The sequence below is a fragment of the Bactrocera neohumeralis genome, chromosome 4 (genome assembly GCF_024586455.1).
Source record: "Bactrocera neohumeralis isolate Rockhampton chromosome 4, APGP_CSIRO_Bneo_wtdbg2-racon-allhic-juicebox.fasta_v2, whole genome shotgun sequence".
Classification (NCBI taxonomy): domain Eukaryota; kingdom Metazoa; phylum Arthropoda; class Insecta; order Diptera; family Tephritidae; genus Bactrocera; species Bactrocera neohumeralis.
This window is the reverse complement of record NC_065921.1, coordinates 35,246,228-35,262,297: the sequence shown is the minus strand read 5'-3', so window position 1 is coordinate 35,262,297 and position 16,070 is coordinate 35,246,228. Positions and strand designations below refer to the sequence as shown.

Here is a 16,070-nt window from a genome sequence, read left to right as displayed (position 1 = left end):
TCAACACCCGCGCCGTTAGTTCTGCTTTCTCCAGGCTGGACAAGGAAGCACAGAAAATGGGTCTTTCAGGGCAAAACGAAATATCTCCTGTCATCAAACAAATAGTCGTCGCACTCGCGACTTGGCTCTCACGTCACTGTTGACAGTCATAACTTTGAAGTCGTTGATAATTTTGTCTATCTTGGAACCAGCGTAAACACCACCAACAATGTCAGCCTGGAAATCCAACACAGGATTGCTCTTGCCAACAGGCGCTACTTCGGACTTAGTAGGCAATTGAAAAGTAAAGTCCTCTCTCGACGAACAAAAGCTAAACTCTATAAGTCGCTCATAATTCCCGTCCTCTAATATGGTGCAGAGGCTTGGACGATGACAGCAACCGATGAGTCGACGTTACGAGTTTTCGAGAAAAAGGTTCTGCGAAATATTTATGGTCCTTTGCGCGTTGGCCACGGCGAATATCGCATTCGATGGAACGATGAGCTGTACGAGATATACGACGACATGGACATAGTTCAGTGAATTAAAAGACAGCGGCTACGCTGGCTAGGTCATGTTGTCCGAATGGACGAAGACACTCCAGCTCGGAAAGTATTCGACGCAGTACCCGCCGGGGGAAGCAGAGGAAGAGGAAGACCTCCACTCCGTTGGAAGGACCAAGTGGAGAAGGACCTGGCTTCGCTTGGAATATCCAACTGGCGCCACGTAGCGAAAAGAAGAAACGACTGGCGCGCTGTTGTTAACTCGGCTATAATCGCGTAAGCGGTGTCTACGCCAATTATGAAGAAGAAGAAAGCATTCAACCCTATGGGCATACTCACAACTACTGTGGTAAGCAAGCAAGATCATCCCCCACAAGAAATCTGTGGGAAAGCATAAGGTATAACCAAAAGGTTGTAACTGTGGTGAGGCACATCCAGAAAACTGTACCCGCATATCTACAGAAGAATTTCAAGCATTAACGTTAACGATAGATAGTGACAACAATTTGTCCCTTACAGCACCTTACAGTCCCCCAAGACATCAAATACGATATGTATCTAGAACTGATCAATAACCATAAAAAACGATTTATACTCGGTGGCGGCTATAATGCGAAACATACCCACTGACGCTCGCGGCTTATAGCCACAAAGGGCAGAGAGTTATTGAAAGCTCTTCACATGACTAGGTGCGGTATAATGTCTACTGGAACAAATGCTTACTGGCAACAGATCCACTTAAAACACATATCTTATTGGTTTTTTCATCACCAAACATATTTATCTTTTCAAATTATATGTGCATAGAAAGTGGTTTGGGTCTGACTTATATATATCATCAATATATTTAACACTAAACGAAAATGTTGTTATTAAGGAACCTCAACTTACGCTAAAAAACAAAAACACTGACTTTGAATACTTCAAGCAAATGCTATGCAATGTTGATAATTAAAAATAAGTTGCAATTCCCAGCTAGGTAACGAAATGATGAATTTGACGAACAGAATTCAATATGCAGCCTGGAATACCAATAAAAAGAAAGGTCACAGCAAGTCATAGGTATACCAAAGAAATTAAAGATATGGTATCAGAAAAACGCCGATTACGCCAAAACTAGCAACAAACAAGATCTCCATCTGACAAAAGTTGTCTATTTTATTTGTTGTGTGTAAAATACTTGCCAATAAGATAAAGGCATTTAAAAATATAACTCTCAGCTATTATCTGAAAAAATTCTTATTCACTTTGGAAGTGTACAAAAAACTTTTCTCGATCAGATCAGAAAGCAAATGTTGTTCCGGAATACCTTGAAGGTGTCTTTCAACCGAAATCCCTCTATGAACTATCGATGAGGTATGTGCAGAAATAAAAAAAAAACTGAAGTCTGAAAAATCACCTGAGTTTGAACTTAATACAAACGAAATACTAAAACAGCTTCCTCAAAACGTTATGAGTAAAATTGCTGCTATAGTAAACGCTACTATTAATCTATAATACAGATATATTTACTAGAAAACTCCAGAGGTGATTATTCAATAAATCTGGAAAGCCAGCGCATGACATTACCTTGTATCGGCCCATATCTCTCCTGCCAATACTTTCGAAGCTTAGCATCAGTTTGGCTTTCGAAAAAATCACTCCACTATTGACCAAGTACATAGAATAACTCGAGTCATTGAAAATGCTTTTGAAGAAAACAAGTTTGCTCGGCAGTTTTCCTCGACGTCTCCAAAGCTTTTGAAAAAGTTTGACTACTCTCTACGTGCGATCTGCCACACGATGACAATTGTGTTACAACAACATTTGCAGAAACTCTGCCCTATCCACATATAACAAAATTCTTATCTACAAGCAGCTGTTCAGACCAGTTTGGACTTATGTGATACATCTTTGGGGTTGCTCAAGCCCTAGCACTGTCGTACTAATCCAATGATTCGAAAACAAATTTTTAAGATGTGCCGTCAATGCACGTTGGTATGTTCGAAGTCACGGTCTTGAACGCGATCTCGGTATTAACTCAGTTGCCGCTTAAACGAAAAAAACTACCCAGACTCACAGCAATTTATATGCATTATTTGTTTTGTATTATTCAATAAGTAAAAAAAAAACGTTCGTTAATTTATTTTATGTTAACTAGTTACAATGGCAATGAAATAACAAAAAAACTACCTAAACTCATCCCTAAAACAAATTAAATATGGGATATGGTAACTCGAATAGTTCCACTATTAAAAGAGCTCAGAGATGATAATTACGAAATCGTTTCACACATTCTGGCGAAATATAAACAAATTGAAGCAAAAAATTCACACTAGATGGGTGCTTATTTTATTTGTCAATAGAAAAGAATAGGGTATACATAAAAACATCACTCAAAAGTTTGTGTAAACGTACAATAATATCCTACTCATTGCAAATAATGGACTAGAAAGCAATTGAATCAACATCTTAATTAATATGTGTTTTTCCATTGTGTAATCCCGAAAATTAAAAACTAGTCCAAACACCGGATTGAAAAATATAATCCTAAACATGTTAAAACAAATTTTTGTTTTTAATCTACATTCTCGTTTGCGTACTTCTTGTTTTATCATGTTGGTTATCTTTCAATCAGGAAAGCTTATTTTTAATAAAATATCAACATAATATAGCTCTTTTTGTGTTTTTTTTTATATAATAAGTTGTTCACTAAGAAATATGTAGTAATTTTTTAATTAAAAAAAATATTTGTTATATTTAGTCAATTCTTATTCAAAGGAGCTTGGTATAAAAATTAAAAATGTTACTTTTTATTATTAATATAGCTATAAATATTATCCCACACGTCTTGGATTAAAAATAAAAAATTTGCAACCCTGCTACACAAAATTGAGAAAAATAAATATTTGATAAATTCTTTCCTGTTTTGATATTATTTTCTATTTTTTTGTTATTCTTATTTTTCCACCTATTTTATTTTTCACATTATCTGTTGTCTGAATTCAATAGTCGAAATGCAATTTCTACTCCGTTCTCCAGTTCTCAGCTAACAGAGCATAAATCTACTATTTACTAAACAAATTAAAAAGAGCGATAAAAACAACACTTTCATTTTCCAACTATTTACTAATTCAGCCTATGCTTCGCCGCTGTACTTTGCCGCACTGAAATAAGCTTAGGCTTTTAAGGCTTTGTCAATATTTAAGGCAAATAAAAGCATTTCCAGACACACTCTACTAACCAAATGGGCAAACAAAGCTTTGCATACATTGTTTGAATACAATTGATTGCTGGGGTAAAGTTTTTATTTCGATTTTACTGTAATTAGAAATTAGACTCAATCGGAAAGTGAATTCAAAAGTGAAAGAGAGCAAGTTCGTTGCTTAAGTCTTTTGTAACACATGTCAACATTATGCGAAGAATTCGTAATGTATTCCTTGAATTTCGAAAAAAAAAATCTAACACTTTCAGTCATTGCAGCAATAAGTGATTACCTTTAAGTAATTTTGCGATCGTGTTCTCCGTCGAGGCAACATTTTGCCACTTAATTGCTTTAAATTCGCTGTAATAAAATATTTTTATTGCGAAATCTAAATAATTAAGCTTTTGATTCGTTTCTTTGAAGCAATAAATTAAATTTCGCCCGAAGTCACAAGCGCTATGATCCAACTGAAATCAACCAAGTTACTGTTATCTTTAGTTGTGTGTGTTGATATACATACTCAAATATCAAAAATTTGCTTTAGGGAGGTACGAAAGTAAAGGTTTAAATTCTCAAAGATTTTTTGGCCCAAAAGCACCTCATTTCTGATGTACTCGTACTGTTATAAAATTAACTAAAAGTACTTTCTAATATATGGATATTGGTCGGACTTTAAAGAAACCTTATTAATAGAAAAGCAAGGATGAAAAAATCAGGGCTTCCTGGAGAAATATTGTGAATGAGTTTCTGTGGAGAAATGTGGTAACTGGCGTATTACACGTGTCATGTTTTGCTCCAAGGCCTGAATCGAAGCGGGATTGTCCGCATAGACTTTAGATTTTACATATCCCCAAAAGAAAAAGTCTAACAGTGTGATATCACACGATGAAGTTATCTGCTCGCCGAAGTGTTCTGTCAATAAATCTATTGATTGGTGGGATGTGTTGGAAGTGGTGCCATCTTGTTGAAACCAAATGTCGCCGAGATCACGAGCTTCAATTTCCGGCATCAAATAGTCGGTTATCATGACTCGATACCGGCATAATTTTTGAAGAAATATGACCGATGATTCCAATGACCCATAAACCACACCAACCTTGAATAACTTTGAGTTGCTCTTCATCCCAATTACGGTAATTTTGCTTGTTTACATGTCCCCTAGCTCAATGGATATATAAACAAGCAAAATTATCTCATCGCTGAACAAAACTTGGCTCGAAAACGTCGGATCTTCTTGGAACTTTTCAAGAGCCCATAGAGCGAAGTGTTCTCGCTTAGGAAGGTCGAGGGGCTTCAGTTCTTACACAAGTTGTATTTTCTACGACTTCAATTTAAGATCTCGACATAAAATGCGTCAAGTCATTCCATAAGTCAGTTCGAGTTGCTGCGAACGGTGCCGAATCGACTTTCCACGGTCTTCGTGTACACTCTCAGCTACGGTTGCTATATTTGCTAGGTGCTGTGCGTGCTGTACGTAGTTTAATCGGTCCAATATTATCCAATAATGAATGCTGGGTTTCAAAACGGACCTCAATTTTCGTTATAAAGTTGAACGATTTGTAAACGTTGTTCAGGCGTAAGTCTTTCCATGATGAAATGACTGACAATACTGAGCAAACATAACATGACAGCTTGACATGACTCTGTCTAAAACGGGCTATTGAAGAAAGTAGCTCTAGTTGGATCACCCTTTATATGGAAAGTCAGAGATGTTCGCTTTGAAAATAAAATTTTTAATTGTTAGCAACAATGTCCAGTCTTTACGATTGTTTGTTGGTTAAATGACTTGCAAACGCATATTGATTAAACGTTGGGTTCTGATTTGAACGTAACATAGAATATGTAATCGCACAAGTTATTTTTTGGAAACCATAGTTAATAATATCATATACAAAGTGTACACAATAATTAATTTATATATAGTAAATAGTATTTATACCCAAAGATCTAAGCCTTGCCATACTTTTTATCGGTTTGCCTAAAATCCTTTTATTAGTTAAAAATTTATTGACCACCTTAATCTGTATACCCGCATAGACGTTTTCCCCTTGCGAATTGAAATCATTAACGTCAACAAAAACAATGCCGGCGAACGCCCTTCATATCTGCCAACGCTCTCGCCTTTACAGGTTTCATATTACTCTCAAAGCTTCTGAATGTTACGCATTTGTCTGCGGATGAGACATCGCTTCCGCTCGTACAACAACAAACACATCAAATAGCGTATTATTATTGCAATAATAATATAAATAGACATAGCAGTCGCCACGTCAAATCAACAAACACACAATGCAAAATTTTCATTTGAAAAATATTAATGAATTCCAAAAAAATTAAAAATATATATCTGTACCCATAACGTTTGTGTCGATTTTCTCACGCTTGAAGTGTCAGCGCTTTATTTTTCGGCCGGTCAGTAAATGAAATATTCATTTTTTGGAAATGAGTACAATCAACTACGTACTATGAAATAATGAAATGCGGATAATTAACCAACTCAGTAATCAAACCATTAGCTTAATCACATATTTTAGTCTTGATACTGAAAACTTACAGCTTCGTACTGTACAGCTATTTTGTTCTTTTTATACCTTGAACAGGGTATATTAATTTTGTTATGAAGGAATAGTGGGAGAGCCTATAAAATATATATATAAATAATCAGCAAGATGAGCTGAGTTGATTTAGCCACATCCGTCTGTCTGTCTGTATATACGTAATTCAATTTTTTTTGTTGTCCTTATTTTAACGATTTTCTTATATTCAGGTTTTGGTTTAAAATTTAAATCGAAGCTTTTCACTATTACCGAAAATATGCTAACATGTCCGTTGCTTCTTCTGAGAAACTTCGCTGATGCGGATCATCGAATTACGTCTTAGAATTTAAACAATTCCGATATTTGAACTAACTACCCATCTTATAAAATATAACATACAGTTATTATACAAAAATAGATATCTTGAGAAAATTTGTTGTTATTATTAAACAAAATTACCTTTGCATATTATCTTCAAACTTTTAGATAACATTTTTATGACACGATTTTATTTTCATCTCAAAATAGAGCTCAGTCTTGCCAATTTAATTCTTCATGGTTGCTAAGTTTCTTTACATCAAAGATGATGAAAGTTCCAATTCATTGCTTTGATATGTTTAGGATGTCGTCTGTCTCGCTCAAACTCATTTTATGCTCGTCTAAATTATTTTATGAATTGTTTGGTGTTTTTGCCCACAACCGCATCTTCAGACGTTCACTGAGCTCTTCGGAGCTTAATATCATATATGGAATTCAACTCAGAATACAGATAATATTCAGCAGGTCATTCCGCAATTTGTTTAGCAAAAAATCGTGCTTCATTAAAACACGAAATTTGTTCATCCACTTTTTCAAAATACCAAAACTTATGTCACTCCAACCATCTAATATAAGTCTAGTCTAATAGTTCAACGTTTTATAAATGTGTGTGTAAATTTTCTACTTGCAGGATTTGGATCGTATTAGACGATTCTATTTTTAGTACCTGGTCTAATTTTTTTATTGTTCAACCATTTTGGCCAATAATATCGGAATAAATTAGTATGATATATAATAATGTTGCCAAATATCTGCTCCCTTCCGCTTTTTTGCTCTTTATTCAATGCTCTATAAGCAGTGTTACAGTGATCGGATTTAGTTCAAATATGCGCCGATTCGTTCGATAATCTGTTTCCATCTAGACGGCAACTTCATAATACCCCCCTCGTAGCAGCCCTCCTCCTTATTTGCGAAGAAGTCGGACAGCCACTTTTCACAAGCCTCTTTTGAGTTCAACTTTACACCAACAAGCGCGTTTGCCATGGACAGGAACAGGTGATAATCACTTGGTGCTATGTCCGGGCTATATGATGGATGCGATAAAACCTCCCATCGGAGCTCCCGTTGCTTCTGACGAGTCATCAACGGAGTGTATGGTCTACCGTTGTCCGGGTGTAACACTACACCCTTCCTGTTGGCCAATTCTGGACGCTTCTGGTCGATCGCCTGCTTCAAGCGGTCCAGTTGTTCGCAGTAGATGGTAGAATTAAGCGAATGGCCATATGGTGGATGCTTCCCTTTCAATCCCACCAAACACACAGCAAAGCCTTCCTGGCCGTCAATCCCGGCTTGGCCACTGTTTGAGACGATTCACCGGCTCTCGACCACGACCGTTTTCGTTCGATATTGTCGTATGTGATCCATTTTTCGCCGCCAGTCACCATCCGCTTCAAAAATGGGTCGAGTTCGTTCCGTTTCAGCAGCATATCGTAGGCGTTGATTCGGTTCAGAAGGTTTTTTTGCGTCAAATCTTGCGGCACCCAAACCTCAAGCTTTTTTGTGTATCCAGCCTTCTGCAGATGGTTTAAAATGGTTTGGTGACTAACACCTATCTTTTGGGCGATGTCACAAGATGCCACATGCCGGTCTAACTCAATGTTTTCCATGATTTGATCGGTACTCGTCGTCACAGGTCTTCCGCCGGCTGGCTTATCCAAGGTGTCGTTTCCACCCGCTCTGAATCGTCGCAACCATTCCTCCGCTGTTCGAAGTGATGGAGTACCATCCCCCAAAACACCATTAATCTCACGGAACGTTTCTCTAGCGGATTTGCCTTTAACGAAGGAAAACTTTAAAATAGCGCGAATTTCGGTATTAGTGAACTCCATGCTTTCACGCCTTTAACTGTTGAACGCAATATCCAAACTAATCAGGCATAGCGTCGTTTTGTAGGTTAAGTCAAGACCTTTCAAAGATGTATAGTATACGAGCTCTGTAGCGCGAATTTCAAAAGACAAAAAGGCGGAGATATTTGACAACCTAATACTTGTGGGAAGTAAAACTCCATTTGTCATATTAAAATCAAAGTATACATTTCGCAGACGTTATTTCCATGCCGATTTATTAGAATAGATAATTAGTAATATATAAAATAATATCACATTTACATAGGTATTTAAATAACAAATTGTACATTAATATATTGTACTGTTTCTTTTAAAAATAAGGAAAAACGTTTGGTTAAATTTAGTAATTAGTATTTCCAACCTTTGTTTTGAATTACTGCATGAAGACGTTTTAGGGTGCCTCGAACCAAATTTTCTAATATGTATTGTCATTGGAATATTATCCCATTCACGTTTTGTTTCTAAGGAAAATTATTCCAAGTTTGTACGGCTGCTTTTTGGTATTTTGGAGTCTAAAATTGACCACAAATGTTCAATTGGACTTAAATCCAGTGACTGAGGTGAGGCCAGTTTTTCTATCAAGCCTTTTTCAAAACCGCGAATAGCCAGACGTAATATATGCTAGGGTTCTTATCGAATTTGAATTCATCAGACCAAATGACTTTATCCCAAAATGTTTTGCAAACTCCAGTCTTTTTTTCTATTCGCAATGGAAATCCTGAGTGGGTTTTTTGCGTTGTACTAATGAAAGCATCCAAATCAAAAATTTCGATAAACACCCTCGATGAAATTTCAGGGTTTTCAGCAACTTTTCTTAGAAATTTTGGGCCTGGACCTCCACCGTATTGAGTCTTGCATATATTCGTTTTCTTGAAATTGTTTTCTTGCCCCTCCGATCAAAATGGACTATTTTACAGATACTCCTCTTTCCATCATCTACAATTAAGCTCCACATTTTTTCAGTTTTTTACTAAAAGCAGAATTTCGAAAATGGAAATTTATTAAATCTGTAGTAAAATTCAGTATTACTTTGAAAAAATTAACCAAAACTAAAATTGTAGTTATAGTACGTGCAGTCATAGGCTCAGCAGCGAAAACTAATCACTCTCGATCGAGTAATATTTTTGGCGTAAAAAACTGTGCAACTGTTTATATACATAACGGTGCATCTTCATTGTATGCTTTATGAATTTATTCTTATGTATGTAAAATATTTATAATTTCATTTGACGCCTCGATTTAAAAAAATTTATTGATCTAATCGTTATAATTCCTTAAAAACTTTCAAAATAGACTCCTTCTGCGTCGATGCAGCGCTGTCAGTGCGATTTTCCAAGCATTGAAGGTGTCACGGAAGGCATTCTTCGGAATAGCCTTGAGAGCCGAGGTGCATGTTGCTTGGATCCCCTCTGTCGTCTAAAAATGCCTGCCTTCCATCGGCCTTTTCAGGGATCATACTCAAAGATCCATAACTCGTCCCCTGTTTTTTACTGTTATTCACACATGTTAAGTCAGTGAGCACTTTTGGAACCATCTTCGCGCACACCTTGCGCAAGTTCAAGTGATCCGTCACAATGTCATGAACCACAGATTATGATAAATTTCACATCTGGGCAATTAATCTAATATTTAGTCGACGGCCTGAGTTGCAGGTTTCCCAGCACGGTCTTCATCAGCGACCTTTTCTCGGCCCTCCAAAAAGGTCTGGTGTTACCAAAACGTACCACTTCTTGCTAAAGCAATATCTGGGTAAGACTGCTTAAACATATCAAACGTTTCTGTCGCAGGTTTACCGAGTTATACACAGAATTTACCTCTGGTCCAGCGATTGCTGCATTTTCGGCTTGCACCACTCACAAAAACACCTCGCGCGAAAATGTTTGTCCTAACTCTCCAGGTGCTCGAAGACAACCAGCCGCTTGTTCGTTAGCTAGGAATGCCTTCTACCGAATCCTGTCGGTGCGCGCATGCTCCGAAGTACATTCGCTGCGGAAGAAAATCAGTCGTATTACTTTCCGCACATACCCTGTATGCTATTGAGCTTTAACACTTTAGTACTTCTTTGCAAAATTAAAGAAAACTGAGCCTTTGTGGTTAGTGTAACAATTTTTAACCAGATTATTCTTCATCCATAGATATTTAATGTTATATTGTAAAAATTAGTTATTTAAAAACAATATATTTAATGGAAATTTCCATTGATTCTGAGAACATGTGATGCTAAAGAACTCATATTATGTATAAGCATTCCAACGCCCGTTTTAACATCTAAATTGTGGTTTTTATTATATTATGTAATCAAACAACAATGATTAATTTTTCTAGCATGCGATTAAAATGTTAATAATAAAGAATTACAAAATATGCTCAGTACGCTAAAATATTAACCTTCGCTACTTCCTACAGCTTGGCAATGCTCTCCGGTCTACATAATGAGCGCCGTATGTGCTAACTGTTAATGGGAATAAACACCGGCAGTGACAAGAGCATTTGATTAATCAAGTTGTTCGATCGCGGCAACAAATGGAGCCAATTAGCTGACTAATTTGTCAATTACAAAGTGCAGCGTTGACGGCAGCGCAGGTGGTGGCACGCTGTGAGCGCATATCTCCGACATTTGGTGGCATGGCGCCAGTTTAGACCCTCGAAACACACTATTACCACTACAGCATTTGTGAGAGCTAAAGGATTTTCTCCTTTAATTACCCGGCCGATAACGTTGAATTCATAATTGAACTCCATAAATAGTGCAGTGAAGCTGCTACACATTTATCTAATTTGTTTGACATAAATTATGATAGGATTGCGCATGCGCGTGATGGTAAATTTACTTTTTGGATACAAAAGATGTATATATGTGTGTGTATGTGTGAGGGTCTTTCATCCATTGATCCCTGCTCACTCGCCTATCTCCCTTGTGGCAGCTGTTGTGCAACGTGAGTGGAAGGGTCGCCGGCTTTCTTTTGCCACCTTTCTACCAATTACTGCATTTCCTTTCTTCTTTGCTGTTGGAATATTTGCTGCTTTGTTGTTGTTACATGAAGCTGATACTCTGTTCAATTAACACATTGCCAACAAATGAGTAAGATAGCGCACTGACAGGTACAAACATGTACGCAGACAGGCTGTCAAGTCGTCGTGGCTTGTGCGGCCGGCCACCCGCCCTTGTGACCAGCTACCTACGGGTGTAGAAATGTGCACTTCGCTCGCTGGCTTGGGTGAGGCGCTACGTTCTGCTACATTTGATGTGTTGGATTGCTTGTAACGCAAAGACCGCCGTTTGGCTGAGGAGCTAAGTGGCATTGTGTCTGGCGAAAAGGTGTTGAGCGTTCGTGTTGTTGTTTAATTAATACATTTATGCGAATTATGGTAATGAATATTTTACAAGCCGCAACTATGTGGTATGTGGAAATTGTTATTTAATTTCTACATACATATTTCACATTTTATAATTCCCTTATGCAGATTTCTGCGAATGTTCATGTTTATGTTAATTTGAAGCGCGCCTATTCCGCATTTAATCAAATTAGTTGCTTAGAAAGTTTCTCTGTCGCTCTACCAACGAATGACTTGTTTTCAGTCGCACATGCATTGCAACCACATAACACCTTCAACCCCTCTTGACTTTGATACTTTGACCAAAGAGTTGCACTGATGGTAGCAGCTTAGCTTACTACTCACTTCATCTTAAAAGTAGTGTATTTACAGTGACTATGGTATATAAATTAAAAGTACCTTCATCAAGGATTGGTATGCTAAGTTTAGACGTACTCATTTTACGCCGAAGACGCTGAACGCAGTGGACGCCCAAAAGAAGGTTGTTACCGAATATCACAAAATAATTTTGGATGACCGTGAAGAAAAGTTGTTGGAGATAGCAGGCACTCTAAAGGACGGGTACATCGTATCATTCACGATTATGTGGGTATGAGAAAGCTTTGTGGAAAATAGGTGCCGTGCGAGCTCACTTTTGATTTGGAGCAGAGTTTGGAGATGTTCAAGCGTAATAAGCCCGAGTTTTGAAGATATGTTTGTGTTGATTCAGTTCCAGCCAAAGCGCTTTGTGGAGGTCATCACTAATCTTTGGAGTTTCATCTAAACGCAATCGGGTTTGGTTTTATTAATAGTTAATGTAGTCCCTGATTGAGTTTTAACAAAATGGCGGTCTCAAAATTTTTTTTCTAGATTTTCGTGAAAAAATAACAGTTATTTGTGGGCTTTGAGCTGCAATGGCACTAGTTCAAAAAACTTTGTTTTGAAAAGCAACTATATATTTGAACGTTTACACTCAAAGTATATTCCTGCATAGGAGGTGTTTCAGCGCCTCTCTGATGTCAACTTAACTGGGCTTTCTGCATGTATCGTCAACACTTATGTATGCCCATCAGTTAGTAGTCCGGCAGTCCTTTCGAGACCGTGTGACTAACATGCCAGCGAGTTTTCCGAAGGGGCTCTTGCACATGATCTTGGCGATCCTGCTTGTACTTAAGGCATTCGTTGTATATCGTTTTTAGTGACTTTGGTATTTCCTGTACTTATTCGGTAACCAGACGAATGGCAGTTTTGGCAATCTCGTCAGCAGTTTCATTTCCCGGAACTCCCTGTTGGCCTGGAATGCAATATATATGCAGCCGCTTTCCGACAGCCGCTACATCTACTGTTTTCCTGCTTCTAAGGACATTTTCTGACGCAATGCTATGTAAGATCATTGCCTTAATTGCTGCCTGGCTATCGACCTATTTACCATATTTACCTATCTCGGCCGCTTTCATAAATACGAAAACTTCCGTCTGGAAGATACTGCTGTATTCCAGGAGCTTGAAGTGTCGCCTGAGATAGATTCCGGCTCCCACACCATTAGCCATTTTGGATCCATCTGTACAGATGTAGTAAGCTCCGTTGGTGTGTGAGTGCAGGAAAACTCTTTGCTAATTATAGAATAACTGGGTCAGTAGACACCTAAAATGTTCAGCGCATATTTCTAAGATATTAGTTGAAGTAAAAGTAAAAAAACAATTCGAATTCTTATAAATTACTTTGTGAAGTTTCTAATAGCAAATTCCCTTACAGAACAAAGTATCCTTGTTTCATTCTTCACAATAAAACATCGTCAGACACCTATATAGTATTCCCTACTTATGTACATGACTACTTAGGTGGATAAATTACACATTCACTCACCTAAGAATAACAACCATAACAACACACACATGCATAAATATAGGAATGTTAACAATGACAAATGCAACAATAGTTTTCGAGTACTCGTAAATAGAGAAACGCGATAAAATCAAATCAATCGTACAAACGAGCGTATCAAGTTGCAGTCCGCCTCGCCAACACGCTCCCCCGAACACACCGATTCGCCCATTTCATAACGAGTGCGTCGGTGCACTGCCTGCCAGCTGGTTGCCTGTCAGCTCACTTCATATTTGTTATTGTTGTATTATTATTGCACCAATCGCTATTGTTGTTTTGTTTATATGAGTCGTTTATTGGCTCTATTCTGCTGCTGCTGCTGTGACTGCATTTTTTCTGATTTAACGATTGTTTAGCCTAATTTTATGTTACACAAACAAAGGAATGAACAGTCAACACAAAGACCTGACGAGTAATGCGATGCTAAATTGTGCAAACCGATCTTTATAGTTCGCTGTAAAGAATCGTGAGAGTGTTGGCACAAAGGGCTTGGAGATCGGGTGTGTTCGCAACGCAATATAAGATTGAGATAGAATTGTCACCATTCGCTTTCATAGCTTCTACAATAAATATATCAATCAGCATTCAAAAGTAAAGAGGAAGTGAGCTAGGGGAAGTTGGAATGTTGAGGTGTCGTAATATTACTTGCTCACTTTTTGCTACATATAAGGTGAGGTAAGAGACTGTTAAATTAGTGCAATTTTCAGTCTGAAAAGAAGCTTAAAATTTATCAATTCGCTTTATTCAGAAAAGTTTATCTACGAGATCTACGAATATGAATGGTATTATCGTGTTAAAGCCATATATAGTGAGCTATATTAGCCGTCACCGATAGACATTTTCCTGCAATTCGATACAAGAGGTTATAAGAATACTTCGGAATATGAATACTAGAGGGAAATAAACGCCTTATTCAATGCAATTTTTGTTTTACAGATTTTTAACGAGTCTGACAACTGACACAAATAACAACACCAGGAACACAAGGGAATGCTTAACGTGCGATGAGTGCACACAGGATGCTCAATTGTTTGCCTGATTCTTTACTCTTAAGATTTCCAGCAGGCTTCCCGATCTGTCAGCCCCGTTGCGGCAGACGTATGTCGCCACCAGCCCTTTAATATTGTAACCGTGTCCCTTCTATCGAGTTCCAATAGCAAATCTGTGTATCTCTGATCTATAGATTTACGCATGACTTTTGCAATCTTCCAGCCAGGTAAATCATTCCATCGTCTTTTGATCTTTCTTACCATGCGCCTGACCAGATTATCGTATACATAGACACTGGATGAGTTTACTAATGACGATCACTTTTTCGGCAGCAAGCCGTACACCACTCTTGACGATCTCGTTTACTATCTCATTGCATTTAATGCAACATAAGTGAAGTCGCTTATTCCTGGCGACCGTCTCCACTGTTGCCCTGATACCTAATTATTTTGTTCCACGGATTTCAAAATGTTCTTCGAAACATTTGCCGAATATATTTTAATAAAGTTCCTATCAAAACTTAAATAAATCCTACAACTTCATATATAAAAAGTTTCAAAAAGTCTGTGGGCAAGTTATCAACACTACAAGTATTTATCTTAGCTTAATTTCAGATTAAAACAAAAAGAGCACATCTAGTGTAACAGCCCAAAAAAATAAATTTCGGGATTAAAAAATGGTTGTTATTAGACTATTCTAAAATCTGTAAAACTAAAATTGCATTGAATAAGGCGCCTATTTCACTCTAGTATTCATATTCTGAATTGCTTATCCTGGATATCAAGTGTCCAGTTTGTTCTCCTTCTTCTTCTTCTTAATTGGCGTAGACACCGCTTACGCGATTATAGCCGAGTTAACAACAGCGCGCCAGTCGTTTCTCGTTTTTCGCTACGTGGCGCCAATTCGATATTCCAAGCGAAGCCAGGTCCTTCGCCACTTGGTCCTTCCAACGGAGTGGAGGCCTTCCTCTTCCTCTGCTTCCCCCGGCGGGTACAGCGTCGAATACTTTCAGAGCTGGAGTGTTTTCGTCCATTCGGACAACATGACCTAGCCAGCGTAGCCGCTGTCTTTTAATTCGCTGAACTATGTCAATGTCGCCGTATATCTCGTACAGCTCATCGTTCCATCGAATGCGATATTCGCCGTGGCCAATGCGCAAAAGACCATAAAAATTTCGCAGAACTTTTCTCTCGAAGCTTTTAGTGTTATTCAACGTCAGTTTACACAGCCGTATTAGTTTTGCGGGGTTACCAAATTCAGACATCGCGGCATAAAGGCTGCTCCTTTTCGTGCTGTCGAAAGCAGCTTTGAAATCGACGAAGAGGTGGTGTGTGTCGATTCTCCTTTCACGGGTCTTTTTCCAAGATTTGGCGCAAGGTGAATATCTGGCCGGTTGTTGATTTTCCAGGTCTGAAGCCACACTGATAAGGTCCAATCAGTTTGTTGACGGTGGGCTTTAATCTTTCACACAATACGCTCGATAGAACCTTATATGCGATGTTGAGGAGGCTAA

The 16,070-nt window shown here is 37.9% G+C and overlaps 1 protein-coding gene across 1 annotated transcript in view; it reads right to left on the bottom strand.

Moving 5' to 3' along the window:
* Positions 1-11,671, bottom strand: part of LOC126754830 (protein hunchback-like) — a 33,656-nt gene extending 21,985 nt beyond the window's left edge. Inside the window, exon 1 of the mRNA XM_050466993.1 lies at positions 11,552-11,671. Within this exon, the coding sequence (XP_050322950.1) occupies positions 11,552-11,671 (120 nt within the window). The remainder of the gene's footprint in view (positions 1-11,551) is intronic.
* Positions 11,672-16,070: the final 4,399 nt, after the last annotated feature.